Raw genomic sequence first — 24,645 nt, forward strand, 5'->3', positions numbered from 1 at the left:
ATCTCCTTCTTTTCTTTTCTTTTTATTTTTTAAACAGTTACAGAAACTTAACTGCCAGCACCGTCTTACAACTAACTCACTCACTTGATTTTTGCAATTAATGTAAATTATTTAATTTTTACCTTCTCAATTTTTCACTTGTAGTGAATTTTTTTAATCACTCCCCCCTTTTTTCCTGCACTTTGAATGTGAGAGTTTTTGGTATTTCTAGCACATTTTTTTCTTGATTTTTTTTCTGAATTTATTTACTTTTATATAATATAATATAATATAATATGCTTTCTTTCTTTCTTACATCTTTTCAGCCGCGAGAAAGCCCCAGGTATATGTACCCACGGGGCGAAACACGTGTCAGCTATTTATTTTTCAAGTGTGTCATAATAAACTTTCAAATGATATTATGGACTTGACTCAATGCATTAATACACAAACACCTTGACTGTACGGTGTATCAAATATATATTTTGAATTTATGGTACATATGGGAAAGATGGAAAAGTGTCACAAAGGGAGAAAGCAGAAAGCTGCAAGATTGAGCTAAAGAAGCAGGGAGTGGCTGTCAATGGATAAAAGAGGCCTGAGATGGCTTTGGGATTAGATTAGGCTGCCTCAGTCTTCTGTGCTCACACATTTAAATACAGCTGCCACGTGTTTCAGAGGAGAGTTTTGGGCACCAGCACATTTTTATTTACAAATTAACCACTGGCTCTGGGTACCTCAAGTTGTCGGAAAAACCCACAAACTCTATATATACCCACAACCAGAATGGTCTAGCAGATATAATAGCTTTTATAAATCAGCCTTCGTTACAAGAAATTGCTAATTAAAACATTGTCACATATTTCTGTTTTTTCCTACTAATTTTTGATATTTTCTTTATTTCAACACTTGCTTTCTTCGAGAAACCCTTGAAAGATTTACACAATTACCCCTTACTGTATTCAATATTTGTTATAGTTTTCAGAAATGTATAGCTTTCTGGGATCCACCATGGTTTTCACACCCATTTCCACCACAAGCTGGGAAGAGGTGGAAAGCACAAAAACAGGAAAAATGGGCTATCTTCCAGTTAAATGTCAAAACTGTGTTCAAGAATTTGGTTTTCTGAATCAAGTCTGTCTGTTCTGGATAGATGGTGATTTTAGCACCGCAACCTCTTATTGGTGCCATTTGCAAGGAAAATATCAGACACTTTCTTCTGCAGCACTTTTACCAATTTTTTCCCCCCAAAAACAAAATTTAGCTTCATTTTGCCTAATTTCTCAGTCCCCTCAAGTGGAATCCATAAACCCTGGGTACCTTTAGAATCCCCAGGATGTTGGAAAAAACAAAACACAAATCTTGCATATATCGCTTATGTGGACAAACTGTTATGGAAGCCTAAGCACCAACTACCCGAAAAAGCCAAAAAAGGCTTAGCACATTGTGTTTGTGTGTGGGGGGTTGGGGGCGGGGAGAGATATATGCCTAGCAGATTTTTTGCTTTTAAAATGTGCATGTTTTGCACATTACAACTCTTGTGAAAGTTGAGAAATAGATGGAATGAATTTGTACTTTCATTTTTCGCCTGTCCCTTGTATCTCGTAGAAATTAGATTCACACAGACTTCACTGTTCCAGGTGCCACTTCACGTAGTAAAGTATGACGTCATGTTACAAGTTTCTAGGGCTCTGGTGATGATGTCATACAGCACCACCTGGCACCAGTTAAATTATATGCTATGAAAACATTTCTGAATTCAGTCAGCATATGATTCCTATAAAGAAAACGAAGGATCCTCTATCCATTAGAATTGCAAACATTGTCAAACTTGCCTCTTTATCTCTACTATACCACTAGGTGTGTACATGACGTAATTAAAAAATAAAATAATTAATTATTCTAAAATAATAAATACAGCTTTTCTATATAAACCACAAAGCAAAAAATCAAAATGTTTAAAAATACTTATCTGAGAAATCGATTTAAAAATCTACTATAAGGAAATCAACTACATCTTTCAATGAAAGTTGTTAAAGAGTAGATCTTGTATCTTGTATATAACTCAGAAAATAGAAACATCATTTCATTTCCAAACACGTCAATCACCTACAACGAAATGTGATGCTTAGTATGTAACGAAGTCAGATTTAAACATTTAAGGCTAAAATATTTTTTATTAAAGACGCCCCTCATGTGGACAGACTACGAACAGCAGTTTCATGTATGCCAGTGGTTCCCAAACCGTGCGCCATGGCGCCCAGGTGCGCCATCAAAACAAGACAGGGGTGCCAAGAGCTGCATCATTACCGATAGCAGTGACCTAATTCTGCAGCTGCATATTAGAACTTAGATAATCCCCTCCATTAAAAAAAGTCAGAAGCCGTTTTCCTTGTCTAGAGTGCACAGCTCGTGATTGTGGAATTTCGAGTGAGAAATTGAAATACAGCAAGGAAGGGCCTTGAAGTTTAATCCTCAAACACCATCTAGTGGTAGTAATTATAGTACACACTAGTTCTATTCACAAAAACCTGCAGGCTCAAGTTTACTAAGATTTCACACAATGTGATTAAACTTCAAATGTTGCTGTGCATTGTTGCATTAAAAAGAAAACAGAGTGCAGCACCATATATGCAAAACTTTGCATGCTGCTGGTGTCACTCCCAGATCTAGCACACAAATAGGCTGCTTTGTGCGACACACAGTCAAACACCAGAGTGCAGAGGAGAGCATATGCTGTCTAGCATAGGATTAGTACTGGAGACATTCCCCTCAGTACAGATTTCTAAGCATAGTTTATATTGTTTCTGACTTAACCAATTATATATTTTTTTAATTAAACAACTGTTATATTTTTATGTTGTTACATCTATGATTATAATACCTTCATTGGCTTTATCCCAATTATTTTCAGCATTAAAAATGTAAGTACTCCTGAGGCCCGGCTCACATCCCCCCACCGGCCCCAAAAAAAAAAAAAATAGCATAATGGGGAGCCGCGGCCAATAGCCAATAGGTCAAGGGAGGCGCGGGTCAAAAAAGTTTGGGAACCACTGATGTATGCCAAAAAGTTTTCAGAGTCAAAAATTGGACAGAAGTCAGAATGACCTCTGGTCCTGATTTAAAAACTGTCTGATTCAACAGATAATACATTATTTGTGTAAGCAGCAACTAACATTTATGTTAATGTTGTTCACCTCGCCTATGCAGTTGGCGGAATTACACCACTCACTTTATTTTAAATTCGCCGATTGTAGCATAATCTTGTCTGAGTTGCGCAGAAGAGGTATGTGAGGTGTTCATTTGGGGCCAGAGTTTTTTTTAGAAGAACCTAAATTAGGGCCTTGTTGGCGGCTGGGTTAATCTGTCATAACGGTGACAGATATCCCATCGTCTAAAATCTACATTCCATTATTTCCTATAGGATTTAGATGTCGGCGGACAGGATATCCATCACCATTGTGATGGAGTAACTCTCCACCAATATCTAAATCTGGCCCTTGGTGCTTGATTTAGGGTTGGGAGTACAGCAGTGGCAGCTGCAAAAACTTTTAAAGAAAACAATAATATACTATGTTTATTATTGTTTTCTTTAAAAGGGGTGGGGCCACTGGGATGACATGCACTGACTCCCCCTTCACAGCGCATGTGTGTTTGGCTGGCCGTCTCGGACCAGCCAAACACACATGTGCTGTAGGCTCTCTCCAGCCCAGCAACTCAGTTGCTGGGCTGGAGAGAGCCTGCACAGGCTCCCAGGCAGACTGGGAGCGTCCTGGCTGGACGCTCCCAAAGCAACATCAGGATTGGGGCAGGGCAGGTTGGGAGCCTGTGCCTACAGAGGCAGAGGAGCGTCAAGGGACAGAGGCGCGGCAGAGGAGGTAAGTGTTTATTTGTATTTATTAAATGTAATGCTTATTACCAACCGCCTCCCATGCCTCACTGCCCAGCACGTTCCGCGACCCTTGAGCCGCGGATGGTGTACAGGTTACTCTATCACAAGAATGACAGATATCCTGTACGCCATATTACATTTCCATGATAGCCAAAGGGATATCTGTCACGTTTATGATGAAAGTAACCCGTCCGCTGAACTGTAAATAGGCCTTTCATCTTTGCCTGAAGTGATGTTCCAATGAACCATGAAGAGAAGTGACTAGAAGTAGAGGAAACCATGACTCTGATGCCTTTCACCATTAGTTCTTCCGGGAAGATACCATCACAATTGTCCGGGCGAGTGCCCATACCACTGTGCATCAAATGCAGCCCTGCAAAGTTTCCCAGGTTCATGCGTGATGTGCTGCTCCATTCCAAATTTTTTTTTCTTTGAATTCTGGGACTTGTAGACTTGAGTTTTTTCCATTATAAAACAAGACTACAACTCCCAGAACGCAATGAAAAAACCTGTAGTGGAGCAGCACATTATGCATAGACCTGGGAAATATGTCAGCTATGCAAATATGTGAAGCATCTCTCAGTCTCCTTCAGAGTGGCCAGACTCAATATATGCTCCAATACTGGGATCTTGGGAAGAGGGTTCTACACACCTGTCGTTATTCTTTAACATGTTTATACAGCACCTGGTGAAGTCTTTCTATGAAACCCATAATATTCAAGTGAAAGATGCCCAGAAAAAGGAGCGTCTGCAAGTTCCTGATGATAACCCTGCAGAAGGTTTTAGAAATTGTTTGCATGAAGCCAGCTACTAAATAATTATCACCTCCTGCACAACTAAATCCACAATCTTGCCACTAAAAATAAAAAAACTGCATTCTGCAGCACGGTTGGTAGCAAACACAACGTCATCTCACACAACTTTAATAGTAAAGCAATTCCACTGCCTACAGCTACAAGCGCTTGCCAATTTGAAGGTGCTAAAACTCATAGCTCTCATGCTATGTTCAAGGAAAAGTCCATACTACAGGGAGATAGAAAATATCAAGAGGAAAAGCAAGACTGACACTAGAAGTTCCAAAAACGAAAAAATCAAAGATCCTGAATCAAGCTTAGCCTGAAGATTATAGAAAAAGCTAGCAGAATCGATAAGAACAATTCCAGTGCTTATCGTCTGAAAAAATCTTAAACTCAACATTTTGGACTGTCTCTGCTGTATTAATCTTCTACCTTATAGCCAGGTCCCAGTAACAATTAGATGTTGAAGTTAAAATAATGTTCAAATGTAACTGAATTTCTCTATGTAAAGCAGCCCCCTGCCCAGTGACTGTGTTTGTATTCTATAAATCATATATATAAAAAGGAATATACAAATTCCAGAAAGCCTGACATTATTATCTTTTGATCACAATCTGGGGTCTGGTCCAGTGATGAATGGCCTCCTTCACTATACAGTTCCAACAGTCATAAAGAAGAGAAACCTGAAAGTTCTGCATGAAACAAGGTTATTTTTTCACACAGAACTTACAGCAGCATTATAAGTGAACAGTGTCCAAACAAAAATACTGAGGAAGCTTTTTAGAGGCCGCTGTGACTATGGGCTTGTTTTCATGGGCCTGTAGTACACCCATGGACTCTACTCTGGTCTGCTACAGTCAGTGCTTAACCTGAGCCGGTGGTTATTGATGGGGCCCATCTGCACTCATTTTGGGCATTTACACTTGTTTTATCTCATTAGATATTAATTGCATGCATGCCCCAACCTATTGACCTCCACATCCTCCCACTCACTGCATGGGAACAGCTCACCACACAGAACACCACAGCCATCATGAACTTCTTTTCGGGAACACCCACGGAGTCCTGCCTCCACTACCTCTTCAACCTTGAAGGCAAGGACATTACATGCCAACTCACCACCATCCTCAATGCACCCATCACCACAGCCACCTTTTCCAATGCATGGAAATATGCAGAAGTCTACCCTCTCTTCAACAAACCCTCCACCAACCTCAGCAAACTCCAGAGCTATCATCCTATCTCGCTTTTCCCTTTCCCCACCAAAGGAGAAGGCCATCAACCAGCAGCTCACAGAACACTTGCAGAGAAACAACCTGCTCGATGTCGCCTAATCCAGTTTCTACGCCAACCGCAGCATTACCATAATTGCTGCCACGGATGACAAAGGATAATCTGCAGCCCTGATCCTTCTCAACCTCTCCACAGCTTTCCACTCTGAATCCCACCACACACTCATTAAGAGACTGCACCATATTGGGATTCAAGGAGATGCCCTCAGATGCATTACATTGTTCCTCAAGGGACAAACTCAGATAATCCTGGCTTACCTCCCTTCACCTCAAAACTCAAGACCACCCTCAAGGTTCATACCTCAGCCCCATCCTCCTCAACACCTGCATGACACCTCTAGATGACATTGTCAGAACCCATGATCTCAACATCATTTCCTACACCGATGACACCCAGTTCATCCTCTCACTCTCCGCAGACCCCACTACCATGAAGACCATCTTCCACAACTGCATGAAGAACGTCACTGACTGGATGAAGACCAACTGTCTGAAGCTCAACAATGACAAGACCGAAGTGCTGATCTTTGGCAACAATGTCTCTCCTTGGAACGATACCAGGTGGCCTACCGAACTCAGACCCATTCTCACACTGACAGACGACACCTGCAACCTCAGGATCATCTTGGACTGCAAGCTCACCATGAAGCGACAGATTAATGCAGTCTCCTCCACCTGCTTCCACACTCCCTGCATGCTCTGAAGAATCTTCCAATGGCTCCCCACTGGCATGAGGAAAACTGTCATTCAAGCCATAGTCACCATCTGGCTGGACTACCACAGTGCACTGTACGCAGGAACCACCACTGAACTCATGAAGAGACTACAGGCGATACAGAACTCAGCAGCCACACTCATCCTCAACCTGCCCAAACAAACCCATAACACCCCACACCTTAGGAACCTCCCTGTCTAGGAAAGATGGTAATCCAAGCTATTGATACATGCCTACAAAGCCTCCACAACCTAATACCAGCATACATCAACCACCGCCTGAACTTCCACCAACCATCCAGAAACCTATCCTCTGCAGCCCTCACACAGACACCGCACATCTGCCGAAGTCACAGCGGAGGCGCTGCCAAGTCCTGGAATGGCATTCCCCTTCACCTCCAGACATTACCTTTGCTGGCGAAATTCAGGAAGAGTCTCAAGACCTGGCTTTTCGACTGAGCGCTGCAACCTAGCACCTGGATACCGTCATGGATGATGGTAGCAATTTATATATAGTGTTTGTTTGATTAAGAGAGAGGAAAACAGGAAAGAAGAAGGAAGACAAAGATGATAAAAGGGGCTCAGATGGAGAAAATAGGGACTGGCAAGAGTGAGATAAAGGGGAAGCCATGTCTGGTAGGGGGTTAAAGATGTCTGATGTGAATTCAACACTACGCAGCCTTGATATTCATCATACCATTTTTAATAGCATTGTTGGAGCAGAGTTTCAGACACTCATTCATTTACAAACCAAGCACTGGCTATTGTTCACTTGACAGTGCTTGCCGGGGTTCCAGTCAGCAGCTGTTCAGGTTGTTTTTTTTTCTTTCTCTTGTTGGGCACATATCACTGGCTTTGCCATGTTTACACAGGCAACCAATTGTGAAACCATTTTAAGAGCTTGTATGTATCTCATTTAACCCTTTATTTCACAGACCCCATGTTTATGAATCAAATAATTTGCCCATACAGATCCACAAATATGCTATGATCCTCTTGAGTATATGATTTCAAGGCATAGACAATATAGGGGCCATGATTCACTTAGGGCCAGGATTCACTCCAGCAGAGGCCACTGACAGGGGCAGGTCTAGGTCCAATTTCAACTGATCAGCCTGGACACTTCAGGGAAAAAAGGCCTCTTGCAGCTTGTTGTATTCCAGTATCCCCACCTCATTGAGGGGAAGCACAGGTAGGCCAGTTATTGGCAGGCTAATGTTAATTAGCCTAACAAAGGTTCAGACAGCCAAACTCTAACTTTTTAAAAGTAACTTTTCCTACATGTGTTTTACACATCTGACTTCACCACAGAATTGGATTTTTATTTACGCATTATTAATAGTGTTTGAATTCTTTCAATAGCTTGTCCCAAAGAAAAGTTAGCAGAGGAATTAATTTATTCTGAACTTTAATGTTTCCCATAGGACAGCTACAGCTACAACCCTTTGTACTGAAAAAAGCTTTTGGGGCTAGTCGCTGTGGGTATGTGCCAATGCTAAATTCTTGTATGTACCACTTTAAAATACCAAGCACCCTGCCTTCTGGGCTAGAAGGCCTACTTAGGTGAATTATTTATTATTTTAAAGTATGGGTCTTTCCTGTCAAAAAGGGTTATTTTGAGAGGTTTGCCTGCAAGTTTAAAAGCAGCAGGAGTCAAGCTACTCAGGTAGGACTGAGCCATGACTTTTTTGTCCGCCTAAGTGGGGAACAGAAGATGTGCTGCTGTCCACAGGTGGCATCTAACTTCACCATGCTATTGGTGTATTTTCCTACACCATATACTGAGGCCTTACTGGAAAGTTTAGTAGGTCAATTAGGAGTTAGCAAATGTTGTCTTATTTTAAGGGTCAGAGTACTTATACTTGGGTCTGGACAGCAGTGACCAAGTGTGCAGAGTTAAAAAAAAAATAATTCCAGCCAGCAAAAAATGTGGGTAGCCAGACACATGGGGCATCTTCTCACACCATCCTATACAGAGTGTAGTGTAATTAACATACTTCCCATATTTGCAAATAAAGCAGTGTGTGACAACATAGAAAACACATCTTTTACAGGTGTCTGTGCCTATAAATGTTACAGTCAACAATCTGAATTTCTGAAATGAGTCAGTGATGAAAGCATGCTACTGCAGAGCCTCCAGTGCTGCTAGTTTGGAACAAAATATTTTATATAACTTAGTGTCTTTTTACTTACAATATATTTCTGTGGCTTCTGACCCATTGTGCAGATAAATGTTGTACCCCAGAATGAACCCACGCCGTCTGCATGCAGGGATGTCCTCCCACTCAATTAAGAGTGTCTCTCTAACATTATTTTGAAGTACAGCAGTGGGACCTACTTCGGGTGCTAGGACAAAAAGGTAACAAAGTGGCTGTTATTATTTGCGTGCAGTCAATTAATGAGCATACATCTATGCACAGAATTTTTTTTATCTCACTTTGATTCAACAGCAGCAATAAGTTGTACACAGAAATTAGAACAACATATAATAGTTGTATATCCATGGCTAGAATTATTTCAGTGTCAGATAGTGAGAGCTTGTCAGGCCATATCATTTGAAGGTGTAGCTACAAAGCTGTTGTTCTCTCGCAAGGCTCACTGGGATTATGAGGAAAGCAGGAAAACTATTCAATTTCTCTGAGCTAAATCATCTAGAGGAAAATGCTACTGAGCATGAAGACTAATCAGAGGAATTGGATTTGTTAAATCTATATCTGCCATTATTCACCCATTCCTAAGTCAACCTTTGAGGTCCAGCATAAAATGGGCTGGTTGCTCAGCTCAGGCTCCAGTATATACTATTCCAGCTAGTGTAGGTATATCTGGAGGCTGTAGTGACTGGACCTATTAATAGACAACTCATATTGAGGATAGACAGGAACAATGGGTCAGTTTCCCTCCACCATTGATATCACCCACATATTGCCCAAAGCCCATTACTGTGATTTTTTGGTGTAGCTCCCATTCATTATGACTTATGGAGAATTTTCTCTTTACTGGGATTCAATCATTTAATTGGTGAATTGGTGAATGAGTCTGTCTAGGGAGGATCACCCTTTTGAAGAGTTGGCTGCATTTCACGGACTGTGATGTGTCTATACACTACAATGCAAATGCAGTGCAATGAATCACCCAATCGGCCCAATGTCACCAGAGAGGTCTTTAAAGCACTCACACTGAGGCAGGATGAATGGAAGTGGAAGTGATTATTTTCCAGACCGAAGGAAAAGTAAGCAAGTTTGAACCTGTGGTTCCTACTTTCAACCCAGATTCCCAACAGCAGCAAAGAACTCTAAGGTGTAAATTTAAGAGGGCCTAGCGCCACTATCGCCACAGTAGCATCAATATGTTTTATGTTAATTAGGCAATAGTGTGGCAAAAAATCTGCACCATATTTACAAAGTGGCGTGATGCTTGCATTGTGCCACTTTGTAAACCTTTGCACCACATCATGCCTGCACCAGGCATAATGTATGCAAGGGGGGCGTTCCCCTGTTAGGGGCCAACAAAAATGGCGCAGTGGAGTCTACAAGGTTCCACTCTACCATTTTTTGCAGTATTTTTTAACGTCTGCACAGAGCGGGCGTTAAAAGGAGGCACACCATTATTTATAATGAGCCTCCATATACTTTCCAGGGTTAGTGCCACCATTTTGGGCGGTAATCCTGCAAATTACAACAAGAGCGTAAAAAGTTATGACACTATTGCACCTAACATGCGCCATGGTGCGCCATATGTTAAATACGGTGCACACATGGTGGAGTTAGGGGGCACAATGGGCTACAAGAAAGGTGGCGCTTCATTGTATGAAGTGCCACTTTTCTTAAATCTGGGCCTAAGTGCCCGCTACTACACAGAGAAGTGCACTCCCGAGGAGCCACAGAAGAAGAATATGGACATTGTTGTGAAATACTTGAGGAGCCTGACTACAGAGAAGACCTATAGTGCTGTTGCATGAATTTTAATTAAAACATTGTATCAGTTGATATTCAGTGCTCAACCAGTCTTTGTATGACTTGTGTGGTGCTAGATAGATAGCTTTAAACATGACTTTATCACCCTTTTCTGAAAGAAGCTACAGCTGACCAAAAAGTATTAACAACTAGTTGAGCAATTCACTGTTTCAGCTTTCTCTAAGGTCCTGGACTCACATGGCAGTTATCACTTGACTCTTTGGAGGATAATAGTCTATTACATGACTGCCAGGATGAGCTTCATTCCCATCAGGGAACCAAATCGATCAGCATGTCTGTTCTGGCTGACCTTCGAACGACATCTGATGTTGGTGATGCAAGTGATTTTGATCTGTTAGGTCTGTACGTGGCATTCACTGTTGTGGACCACGATCTATAGTCGCTTGAACTCTAGGATACCGGAATTAGTGAGGTCCTTTTGACTGCTTTATTTTGTTCCTCAATGGTGTATGCTACAAAATTCAGCCACCCATATTCGATTTCAAGAATCCAAACATTCAATTTGGAGTGTTGCAGGGTCCCACGTTATCCAGTTTGTTTTAAATCAACATGGACCCAAAGTGATCCAATCATACTGCAGGGTATTGGAAAATTAAGTTATCAGAAGATGCTGAACCAAAAACACCTTTCTCAACTATTGGAGGGCACTATCAGTTCACTGTTATGCCCTTTGTATTGAAAAATGCACCTGACACTTTTCAAATGAGAAAGGTGCAATACAGATTGGGTGGGTGAGAAAAAGACTAAAAAGAGACAGGCCAGAATGACGCTGAGGGAACAGGCAGAAAAAGAGGCATCTAAGAGCTAGGTGAGAGGCAGGTGAGTAGGAGGCAGTTTAAAGAGACAGTTGGAGAGTAGGAGGCAGGTGTAAGGAAGGTGATACAGAACCACAGGTGTGAGAGAGATCAGAGAGAGGCGGGTACACGTGAGACAGAGGGACTAAAAGCATCTGAGCGGAGGGGAATAGATAGGTTAGAAATATTTCATAAAGAGAACGCTGAGAGAGGGAGGAAATAATCTAGAGAGCTGATAGAGAAGTAACAGGCAGATGAGAGAGAGGTGGGTAGAAAGACTGGTCCAAAGTAGATGGTACAGAGAGAGAGGTGAGAAAGGGAAAGAGATGGGTGAGGGAGCGAGAGGTGGGAAACGTAATAAAGAGTCGGGTGAGAAAAAGGAGTGTAAAAGACAATTCAGAGAAGAGGTGAAAGGGGAGAGAAACGTAGGAAAGACTTTGTTAAGAGAGATAGTATGAGCTAGATGAAGAGGAATAGAGAAACTGATGTGCTACCTTAGAGACAGGCGAGAGAGTGAGGGCTTCCAAGGTGCTAGCTGCTTAGATACAAAAAGCTGAGAGCCACCGTGAGGATTGACAGATGAGAAGTAGATGACAGACAGCTGCCTGAGACAAGAGGGAGCAGAAACAGAAATGGAAAAAATTTGAGGAAGACCTGAGGGGAAGGTGTGGGTGCTTAATAAAGAGGCAGATGGATGAGAAGGAAAGAGCTGGACTGGTCAAAAGGCAAGCCATGTCACATCCGCTACCCCTGGCATTTTGCTGTATAGAAGTCCATGGTTACTTTTATCTAGAAATACATGAAGTGCAATAAAGTGCAAGAGCTCTACTTACTTAATTCTGTGGCAAAACCAACATCTTCACATGGTGCACTCACTCCATTTATGTAAACAGCATACAGCGAAATATTTACTTGAATTCCAGCTGCAATGCTTTCTGAAAGACAAATATATGATTATTTAGAAAAAGACAACCTAGAAATAGTCGAAGAAATTACTGAGATGTGATCTTTGTCATCCTATTTATCTAAACGAACAGAAGAGTCAATGCAACACTATGCACAACTAATGTGCAATCATATGTTACTTTAAAACTATGTTTTGCTTAATGTTTGTAAACTATATCCACAGTGCCTGTGTAAATTAGTTCCAATAGGTACTGTAGACAGAGCCTTCCCATGAGCCACGCATTGTGTGCAGAAGGTGGTGACACCATTGTAGGGATGGGCTTGTGGAAAAGGGTTAAGGTCACTGTCATGATTAGTGTTATCGGTACGTTAGCTATAAATGTATAGGGGAAAGAGACATTAATTTCTTCCCACCCTAAGCAAAATCATGTTCATTGATCAAGATCCAGGCCAACATGATAATATCCGGAATTCCTGCTTTAAATGGTATTCTGTTCCTTCCTTTGTGGTATCGAAGGAGAAATTAATTATGCTTCTAAAAACATTAATTCACTACTGACACAACTCCAAATACCTGCTACATATAGTGCTGCTGCTGATGATTTGGTTATATAGAAATTACAAGCTAGCTCGCCAACATGGCTAATAAACTTTATATTAAATGAAAGGACTGCACATTGTTACCAATCGCAAACCTCTTACCATCGGTTGAGTCCAAGTAGATTTGTGATAATTGCACCCAAAGAAGGAATAAATCCATATTTTAGTCTCGAACACTTGGTCCTTGTCTAGGGTTTGACAGGGGGCTAGACTTTCGCCAGGGTGGCGCAGGACAAAGTGGGAGTTAAGTTTTTAAAAAAAACTATAAACACTGATCAGTACCGCTAGGGATTTTTTTTTTGCTAGATCTGGAGTAATTATTTAGTTTTTCTGATCGTCACAGCCAGACTGGCAGCGATGGACATAAAAAAAGATTAAAAAAGGACATCCGACTGTCAGCCCTGAATAAGGCAAGCACTCTGTGAGGTCGTCAGAGTAAGCTTTCCTCTGATGGGGCCAATGAGGAAACTACAGAGGGGAAGCTGACCATCCACCCAGCATTAAATAGGGCAAGGAGACCAAGAGTTTACCAGACAGGTTACTCTTTACATTTGTGATGGCGTACCCGGCCACCAAACTGTAAATCGTGCCCTTGTAATCTATCCTCAATGATGATGCAGGAATATTAACTCCAAGAAAAAAGCCCCTTCTTATCGTGAGCCTCTAAAGATACCTTTAGGCTACAAATTTAACCAAATCCTCCTCAGTACTGAGAAAAAACAGAATTAGATATTGTGATATTCTTAAATTCAAGGCCACACAAAATGGAATGTTTTTTTCTTTTCTTAGCCACCCCACTCCAGCCTTTTAACTTCTGAAAGCTCTGGCAGTGAATTGTGTCTTCAAGAATGTTGTATTTAGCATCGACTCCTTGGAACGCATTTCGAGAAGAGAGTGTCCGAAGCATAATTTCAGGTCTGGTCACTGATGTGAAATGTTATCCTTGAAGCTGGAACACAAATGCCATGCAGGCACTGCCCTTCTTTGCTTGCCTTGTCTCCGGCACTTAGCGTTTTGAGGTGTTATCCCTTAATCGTTTTACATTGACTCCACTGGAAGTCCAAATGTATAAACAACTGAGTCTATGACCTTCAGAGACAGTGACTTCAAACTTTCATAATATCTAGGCTACAAGCTGCCGAAGCACGCAGTTACTGGCAGCAAGGTCTAGGAAACGTGCATTAAGAAATAACACGCAAGGCAATCTCCCTTGGGAATGGTAGACAGAATCTTAAATTCATAACTTCCTTAGCTGCATCTAGCCGAGGCCCTATGATTTTGACGATACATTACAAATTAATCTTTCTGCATCCCAACAATTCACTCCTAGCACTTCTCAAAATCGTATTTTGCCTTGTTCATTCACCCATCTATCGTGCAAAACTGAGCACACATCTCCTAATGGCTCACTATGCCAGCAGAATGCTATAATATTTGTATGTATGCTTATGTTAATTATCCACGTAATATGCACCCTACAAAACTAAACTGCTTTTAGGTGCTTAGGTAGAATATAGATAGACCCGTATTTATACTCCGTTTGCGCCGAATTAGCGTCTTTTTTTTCGCTGCAAATTCGGCGCAAAACTAACGCCATATTTATACTTTGGCATTAGACGCGTCTAGCGCCAAAGTATTGGCAAATAGCGTCATTTTTTTGCGTGAACGCCTTCCTTGCGTTAATGAGATGCAAGGAAGGCGTTCCCGTCTAAAAAAATGACGGCGACGCAAATGCGTCGTATTTATACTCCCGGGCAAAAATCACGCCCGGGAGTTGGCGGGTCAAAAAACCCCGCATTTGCGCCACTATTTAACGCCTGGGTCAGGGTAGGCGTTAAGGGGCCTGTGGGCTCAAAATGAGCCCACAGGTGCCCTCCCCTGCCCCCAGGGACCCCCCCTGCCACCCCTGCCCACCCCAGGAGGACACCCAAGGATGGAGGGACCCACCCCAGGGACATTCAGGTAAGTTCAGGTAAGTATCATTTTTTATATTTTTTAATTTTTTTGGGTGGCATAGGGGGGCCTTATTTGTGCCCCCCTACATGCCACTATGCCCAATGACCATGCCCAGGGGGCATAATTCCCCTGGGCATGGCCATTGGGCAAGGGGGCATGACTCCTGTCTTTACTAAGACAGGAGTCATGAAATGGCGTCTGGGCGACGTAAAAAAATGGCGCAAATCGGGTTGAGGCGATTTTTTTGCCTCAACCTGACTTGCCCCATTTTAAGACGCCCTAACGTCATTTTTTCCCAACGCCGGCGCTGCCTGGTCTACGTGGTTTTTTTCCACGCACACCAGGCAGCGCCGGTCTGCTTGCGCCGGCTAACGCCATTCCATAAATACGGCGCCCGCATGGCGCTTCAGAATGGCGTTAGACGGCGCTAAATTTTTTGACGCTAAACTGCGTTAGCGCAGTTTAGCGTAAAAAAGTATAAATATGGGCCATAGATCGATAGATAGAACACATTGTTACTAAAATTGTTTCTAAAATTGATACATTGTAACTGAGCATTGTATGCAAGTACAGAGGTATACATTCCAATGCTTGTGTTTCTCGCATTTGCTCGAGTTACCGCTATTAGCGTTGTAAACTCCTAACCGGACTTTTCTTGCCACACAAATTAAGGGGCATATTTATACTCCGTTTGCGCCGAATTTGCGTCGTTTTTTTCGACGCAAATTTGACGCAAAACTAACTCCATATTTATACTTTGGCGTTAGACGCGTCTAGCGCCAAAGTACATGGAGTTAGCGTCATTTTTTTGCGTGAACACCTTCCTTGCGTTAATGATATGCAAGGTAGGCGTTCCCGTCTAAAAAAATGACTCCGATGCTATTGCGTCGGATTTATACTCCCGGGCAAAAATGACGCCCGGGAGTGGGCGGGACTAAAAAACCCGCATTTGCGCCGGATTTTAGCGCCTGGGTCAGGGCAGGCGTTAAGGGACCTGTGGGCTCAGAATGAGCCCAGAGGTGCCCTCCCCTGCCCCCAGGGACACCCCCTGCCACTCTTGCCCACCCCAGGAGGACACCCAAGGATGGAGGGACCCACCCCAGGGAAGAAAAGGTAAGTTGTGGTAAGTATTTTTTTTTTTTTTAATTTTTGGCATAGGGGGGCCTGATTTGTGCCCCCCTACATGCCACTATGCCCAATGACCATGCCCAGGGGACATAAGTCCCCTGGGCATGGCCATTGAGCAAGGGGGCATGACTCCTGTCTTTGCTAAGACAGGAGTCATGTTAATGGCGTCTGGGCGGCAAAAAAAAATGGCACAAATCGGGTTAAGACGTTTTTTTTGCCTCAGCCTGACTTGCCCCATTTTTGGACGCCCAAACGCCATTTTTCCCTACGCCGGCGCTGCCTGGTGTACGTGTTTTTTTTTCACGCACACCAGGCAGCGCCGGTCGGCTAACGCCGGCTAACGCCATTCAATAAATACGGCACCCGCATGGCGCTTCAGAATGGCGTTAGCCGGCACTCATTTTTTTGGCGCAAAACTGCGTTAGCGCAGTTTTGCGTCAAAAAGTATAAATATGGGCCTAAATTTTTTAAAAATGCAGCGCGATCGCATTATGTAAAATCTAGCGTGATCATGGTGAAATTGAAAACGATCGCGCTGCGTGGAAAATAAACCTATAAAGTAGTCCAGAAATCATGCTGAAAACATTGAGTCTTGTATGTTTTCTGTAGTTTACCGGTGCTGTGTAGGTGGGCTAAACACCGGAAAAGGCATGACGTATGCATGCCTTTCACAAATGAAAGCAAGCAGATTTTAAAAGGCAAGCCCACGAACCAATGAAAGTGACTGACGTGACATGGGCGTGGTTGGAAGCTCAAAGAGACATTACTACAGGGGACAGAGCGCTTTGCGCTTGCCCCTAAAAAGGAACAATGTAGTTAATACTTGGTGAGGGTGGAAGATAGCCACAATCCAAATTGGGCTGGGTCTTCAGTCCTGCCTTGGACTCCATCACAAACTGGTTGGTATAGCTAGGAAGAGAATTGTCCGTCACTCCTGTTTTTGCATCTGATTTGCGGTGTTAATCTGGTAAGTAAAGATTACAAAGCCAAGTGTATTACACAATATTTCCCTTCAGGTATTTGGGAGCTACAACATCAAAGTCGTTTTTAGTGAGGGATAGAATCTTAACTGTGTTTCGGTCCTTGATTGAGGGGCAGTGTAGGTTTTTGTGGTGTGGTACTACTGATTCCAGTTTTTCAGGTCAAAGATCAATCTCTTTGCTGCGTGCTCTGCTCTTACTGGTATGGTGATAGTCTGTGATACAAGGTATAGTGTTGAAATGATAAAAGCCCAAAACCATTGGGATGAATGGGAAAGGTTTGTTTAGAAATGTAGCTTATTGAATGTTTAAAGCAGTGTTGATTCTCATGCTGCGTTCAGCATCCCACATGATTCCCAGGGTACGAGCTTTCATTTTGACAGGCACACTTTCTGACAATAGGATGGGCAGAGGGTACAGGGACTCAATGTTTCTGAAGAGGAGTGTGAACTATCACAAATTACTAAGATTTGAAAAATATGTACTATGTTATTCTTTGTACTACTAAGTTGACGTAGGCCCTCATTATGAATTGTGTGATATTTATCAAACATGATCATAAAAATACCCTGGGTATCCTTATTTATCAGGTGCTATAAAAAAGCATCTCTTGCAAGCTTTTACCAATACCTGTGAATAAAATGCTGATTTTGGTGCTTACTGCATCAAAAGCCACATGTTCCGGTAGTAATTGGGCATTTTACTGAGATTAAATTCAGGCAGGTTTGATCAGTCAAAAGTTTAACTTGTTAAATGGAGATTACCATGGTTAGTTTGGATGTGGTGGAATTGGGATTCAGAAAACAGATTGTTGTTATTAAAGGGAAGCACCAGAAAGCTGGCCAAGTGTCGTATCATCACACCAAGATGAATGATTCAGTTTTGAATAGTAGAGGTATATGAGGATTGTTTTTCTTTAATCTGTTCCTAGAATGTCTCCTGCTTTGATATCTTCTAGTGCTGCATTATTAGCTGGATCCCGATCTTTCCAGAAACAAGTTTATTTACGCACTCCCTCCTGTTCCTCTAACAGTGAGGTTGAGTCCGCCCAGGTGGCACTGTCCTACCTGGGTGGGGCTAGGTGGTCAAATGATGAAGCATGACACTATATAGTGTTTGAGACCACCTAATCCGTAAAAGGAACTCCCCCCAGTTTCTCTCCCCGCCCACGCACTCTGCAGCTACTTACTGACATCTCACTGACCTTACCTTTCCAATAGGAACACGTACAATCTAGGGCAACGACTGTGCCCGCGACGTCTTCTCTAGAGAACCCCGTACTTTCTTGTGTGCTTTTAGTTATAGAATTAGGGAGCTAAGTACGGTTGAGTTCCTCCAAACATGCCCCTCCTTCTCCCTCACACTCTCTCCATGTGTATTGATATTTTGCAGTTATGTCACTGGCAGGTTAGCTTTGAGAGGGACACTGTGATTTCTACCCAAAGTGTTATCTTGTAGTTGGAAGGCTGAAAAGCAAGAATTTATTTCCCACATCTTTTTGGCTTCTTTTGCCTTTTCACCACAGATGTGAAACATCACGTTTCCTTACAAAATTACACAGAGTTGTCTGTGGGTATGCTAAGGCCCTTAGATGGAGTGTCTATGCACATGGAGGATCCTAGAGTTCCATGATGAGGATATAAAATTTTAGAATAGATAGATTGGCGTTCTAGATGAACTGGGAGAATGTAATATTTAATTCATTTAGCTTGACACTGCATGTACAGCAGATGAACATTAGGAACATCTTTTAAATATTGTCTGCCAAAATAGCTTTTCCAAAACGATTTTGGGGGAAAGACCCCTAAATTACTGATTTTGAAGGTTAGTCTTACTTGTTAAACCCACACAAAATCACGATTTCTTGCCAGCGCTTTCTTTGAGTCCAAGTCTGACCTTGGCTGCTGTTGGACATTTATATCTGCTACTAAAGAACCAAATACTAGTAGAACATGCCGTACTTGAGGAGAACGAAGGAGACACTACACAGTGACAAAGAACTATCACAGTCCATAGAAGTGAGATGTTCAAAATCTACAGGACACATACATTCCTACAAGATGACAAACATTCAGGTAGTTAACATGTGGCTCCAGACAATGAACACCATCATCTCCATGATAAATGACTATCCCTTTTTTGAGCCCATGAAGTTAGTCCCATTGTTCTCTACTTAGTTGCATAATATTCGTCTTTTGCTTACAGTGGTATTAGAAAGCAAATTTGTGAGCATTCAGTGTCTGTTTGAAGCTTTAGTTCCTCACGGAGTCTTAGAATTCATGGTTCTAGAAGGGGACCCCTTTAAGAGGAAGGAACTACATGGTGTGCATGTTTTTCTATGTGGCTTTCTGGAGGGAGATTGTGTGTTTGGCTGACCTGTGGTGGATAGAACACATCAGAGAGTTGGCAGGATAGGATCAAGATGGCATAGTGGTGAATGGGTGGACATTGGAGGTGGTATCACAACTTAGCAATCTGCTTCATGCATGGAACTTACACAGATATCCTCCTGTGTGTACTACCAGGTTTACCTTATCACTGAACCTACGGATCTCCGGATGATACGTCTTATACCTGACACCATACAATACAGGTATTCCTCTTTCTGCCTTACCCTCCTACTACCTTTTACCTCCCCGCTCTTACCTTTACTTACTCCAACACATCCCAACCTTACACTTTTTCATCCCTTCCCGACTTTAACCCTCTCTTTTCTGTCTCGTTTTACTTCTTCAGCCTTCCCCAGGTACTTCTCATACATATGCCTGGGAGTTACCCCTTCAATCACAGTCTCTATAGGTAGGTGTTTCCTACATCTCCTTACACTTTTGGGCACACTAGTGATTAACTGCTGCTTTAGCCACTTAACATTGGTATCTTAGCTCAAGATTCCACTGTACATAATATTTTATAACGCATGTTTTGGTGCTGACATTTTAGCATCACTTGTAGGGTATGTTGTTGATCTCCACTTGGTATTTTGACATTGAAACAGGTTATGTGATCCGATCCATTTTGAACTTTTGGTGCTTTATGTCACTCTTACACACGTTTGGATGTTGCCATGTCTTTTGCACACTCACTCCTATATCGGTCTCCTAAATTGCCAATGTTCCAGTTTACTTGTACATCTCACAAAACCCGTTACTGTATATATTTTTGCAGCCTTGATAAAGTCACAGGTGTGACGAAACACGTGTTGGCTGTACCTATTTGGACTGCACTGTGGATTCACGACTAACAATCCGAATAAAAAGACCTACTGGAACATCAGAAGGACTCCGAATGATTTTCTTGTGGATCTACTACATTTTAATTGTTTACGTATACTGTATTTAAGCAATACGCTTTGGAGTGCGGTGGTTCTGCTTGTTCATTTCAATGTGTAGACAATGATGTTTCAAATTGAAATGCACTCACTACTCTATCAATGGCAGTAGCTACTGAACATCAGTGACTACTACTGCCGCATTTCAATCTCTAAGAATGAATGGAACCACATCATCTGCGCTGGATAACGGATGTAAAATAAGACATATTGTAGAACAGAAAAGCCAATATGAGTTCTACACCAAGATGACAGAGCAGCGTGAGATGAGTGTCTGCTCATTGGTGTACCTACTGTCCCTCTCAGTCAAGACTCATTATTTTCAGGCTAGTGTGAAAAACCTATTTTTTGTAAATCAGTAAGTGTGTCATACATGCCAGTATACACATATGTTTTTCAAAGTGTCAGAAATAATAATTAAAAAGACCATGTGTGATATCCATTATCAGTGTAGGCCCCAGACATGGGTAAATGCCTATACATGTTCACAAAGTGACATTAACATTCCAAAAACAACATATCCCTCAGCCATACTGGCAATACACGTATAGACATACACTCAGGTATGAGTCCACCACAGCAAATGCAATGTGTTGGTACACTTGTTCTGTTGTTTAATTGACCAAAGGAAAACTATGGTAAATCAGCAATAGCCAGATTTGGCATTCAACAGTCATCAACCTAGACTGTAGTGCAACCTGGACAAGGCACCACAGTATACTCTGGATACCAATCACAACATTATTTTGACACAGCAATGATGGTAGAACCACTGCAAATAGGCACATAATCCCCATCAATTTACAGTACAACAAATATGTGTGAAGACCAATGTATGGTCCACAGGTCTGTGGTAAACAGAGATAGGTTATAACATCAGTGTGTCCTGCCTAAAGATGACCCACATTGCATACCCATGTGTCAAACCCAGTGCACTATGTCACACTGACTGATAAAAAGCAGCAGCTAAAGGCTGACAATAAATCATGCAACTATTCAGGTAACCTGCATAGAATGCACCACATGCACTACCTAGATATCACTCACTAAAGGAAGTAAACAATTCAAAGGCTCTGTCATGGCAGGTATTAGAGCAACAACATCAGTGGTTCCACAGGGAAACATGCATGAGTGATTGTAAAACTGGTTAGTACTGGTACAGCCTATCTTATGATGACAAAAAAAACCATTTTCTGAACAACATACTGTCAGAGTGGCAATAGATCTACAAAACTCCTATCACACTAAGTTACTGGCCAAATATGATTGTCATGATTGTCAGATTGTAGTACTGTCAAAAGATAGCAGGCCATGCACATGTTTTGATATGACACAGAGAACAGGGATAGACTTGTGGAATTAAAAGTGTTAATTTAAATGTAACCAATAGTGTCCAGAACTGTTAGAAATGGGTTGATCAAACACCATGATCACTGAGTGACCCTTCTTTCTTTGTCTTTTCAGCTGACCAAGGATATGGTCTGCAGCCATGGGTCATGGCCCCATTTGCACATCCCTAGACAGAGCAGAGCATACAAACAATACACTGGGCAAGACCAGGGATATTGTAGAGTGTACTTTCAGGATACTAAAGTCTTGCTTCTGCTGTCTCGACATGTCCATTGAGAGATTGCTATACTCTCCTCCTATGGTCTGCAAAATGGTCCTGTGCATACAAATTTCCCATGCAACGGGGGCCATGAGGACCAGGAAGCACTGGATGAAAATGAGGATCAAGATGAGGGAAGAGGGGAAAATGCAGCCATAACAGCTGGGACTTGGCAAAGAAACATTGGTCAGAACTTTTTCAGTGAAGCCTGAAGTAGCTTGATAGTCATAAATATTTTTTTGTTTAGAAAAAGTGTTCATAAATGTAAACAAATGAATGAATACTACCTTTGTTTACACACTTTCCTTTCAGTCACTGTAAACATCAAGACACTCCAATCTCACCTAATATTTTTGGCCCATCACAAAGGTATGTAAATAGGTGTTACATTCACCCAAGGACAACATCATGTGGACCAAACTATATGAGCATATCAACAACAAGTACCAAATGCATGTGCTTGGGAAAGACATACACCAGACAAAGGTAGCAGTGTGGAAAGAGTGCACATGTTGGTAGTATGTGTGCTGCCACAGTGTACTGACCATCTGACATCCTTCCACAATCCAAAGGGAGTGTAAATGTTAACAGCATGCAATGATTGTGTGTGTGTGTTGTACATCTAGACATGTTTACTGCCTTACACTCGTGGAGGCCACTATAATAAACTCATAGTCGTATGCCTGTTTTCAGAGACCTATATGAGGTGCATAGGCACACAGTGCAACCCAGATAGTCACCATATGCTGCATCAACGTTAGCAAGCACATTGCAAAATCAGTGTGGTATCTTACATAACACATATAAATGTTGAGCCCTTAAATGTGACAGTGCTGGATCGGCTACCTAGGCCCACTGCTGGCACACTTGTCACACTAGGCACGGATGCTACTGTTATATGCAGGAACGGATGTGACCATGTTGGTGTGTCTTACTCTGAAACAAACAATGGTGACACTCCTACTGCTCCATCCATGTGTGCTAATTAAAAAAGGACACAAAGAAAAGAAAAAAGAAAAATAGTTATGTCATGGTTTAACTACATGCAATATCACTCCTGCCTAGGTGGTGTGCACAGACACGTTCCAGGTTAGAGTAGAGTATTGTCAGTAAATGGACATATGACCATCTGGTGTGAATGACAACCCACATTCTAAGTTCACGTAAGCCCTCTCTGTTGAAAAATAATATGATGCAGGGTAATGGTAAACATATTCCTACTTGGAAGTTGTTATACTTGTTTTGGCTACTCAAGCTGGCCTCGTGATGATCAAAAGGCTATCAATTTATGCAAACACTTTTCAACATGGGTTATGTGCATGTGCTACACATATTGTTCCAGACGCCAAGCCCAGACAGCAGCTGTGTGTGTACCACTACATTATATAGTGGTCTTTCGGTATTCCTGTCTGGTAAATTATGTCTTCCACATATTAACAGGTGTCATATAGGCCCAGCCACATACCTTTCATATCTAGAAATTCAGTCTTTGACCTGGATTCCACATACACTGTAGACTGGCTGAAGCAGCCAGTCTGTGTCATTCTCTGAGTATCTATTGCATCTGTAACACATCCTATGTCAGGAATGCAGACAGCTAGTATGTTCTTCAAGTTTGGGCATAATCATGTATTACAATGTGCATTACATTTGCATTGGACTGCAATATCTGTATAGTAACAAAATCTACAACGCAGATACTTGCATCCAGCCAAGCATGATACAAACTGTAAGACATTTGAATAAAGTCAAGGTCTCAACAATTCTCAATATGTTTGTGTATTTCACTGTAATATATTGCCTGTCCTAGTGTCAGCACCTTTAGTGCAGTGTGTCACACATATGCGCACTTCTAACATTCATATGTAACACGTCCCAAGTCTTCAAGCATGTCAGGTAGGAAAATGTTTTCAAGACAACTGAGACCTGTGAGTGTTTACCTGCATTGCACAATTCACTACACTGTACCACACACAAAAGTCTAATTGCGGCAGTTAAAACACATGCATTTCCATGATGCATTGCACCCAGCGCATTACTTAGAAGCCACGCAGCCACGCCAATGCATCAAAAAGAATGCATTGTGCATTGGCATGCGTTCTACATAAATCACGCATTACCTAATTCTCCAATGATGGGTCAGAAGAAATTACGCATTTGTAGAAAACGTGTTGCATCCACCCAGGAAAAGATGCAATGGCCTTGCCATGCTACAAACCAAGAGTAGCAGACAGTGTGCATTCTGGGGGTGGTGGAAGAGGGTCTCCTGCACTGCCATGACATGGTTGTGGGCAGTGCAGGGCCCCCCCCGGTGGCCCCTGCACTGCCTTTCCACCCGACTTTTCATGGCGGGGACCCCGCCATAAAAATGCTAGTGGAAATCAAGGTTGCGATCAACACAGCGGTCCCGAACTTGGCGCCACCATGGCTGACCACAACTTTGATTGCCGCCAACCCGTTAGGATCCCTGATCCTAGCGGTGCCAGCGGTCTCCTGGTGGTCCAATCGCCAGGATGATAATCTGGATGTTGGACACCAGGTGTGTGGCGGTCTGACCTCCACCACAAGTTTGGAGGTCTCAAGACCACCAAACTCGTAGTTAGGCCCTAAGTGAAGAAAAATAACAAGCATGGTTACTGTCTGATGTGTGTAGCATTGTTCAGAACAAGTACTGATTTGAGAAGTCCCAGCAAAAT

At 42.2% G+C, this 24,645-nt stretch overlaps 1 protein-coding gene across 1 annotated transcript in view; it reads right to left on the reverse strand.

The window, feature by feature from the left end:
- Window positions 1-24,645, reverse strand: part of IL23R (interleukin 23 receptor) — a 469,105-nt gene that overhangs the window by 165,684 nt on the left and 278,776 nt on the right. The window contains exons 12-13 of the mRNA XM_069232471.1: window positions 12,276-12,377; window positions 8,868-9,020 (exon numbers count right to left, since the gene is read on the reverse strand). Coding sequence (XP_069088572.1) covers window positions 8,868-9,020; window positions 12,276-12,377 — 255 coding nt within the window. The remainder of the gene's footprint in view (window positions 1-8,867; window positions 9,021-12,275; window positions 12,378-24,645) is intronic.

This window comes from Pleurodeles waltl, chromosome 4_2, assembly GCF_031143425.1.
Source record: "Pleurodeles waltl isolate 20211129_DDA chromosome 4_2, aPleWal1.hap1.20221129, whole genome shotgun sequence".
Lineage (NCBI taxonomy): Eukaryota > Metazoa > Chordata > Amphibia > Caudata > Salamandridae > Pleurodeles > Pleurodeles waltl.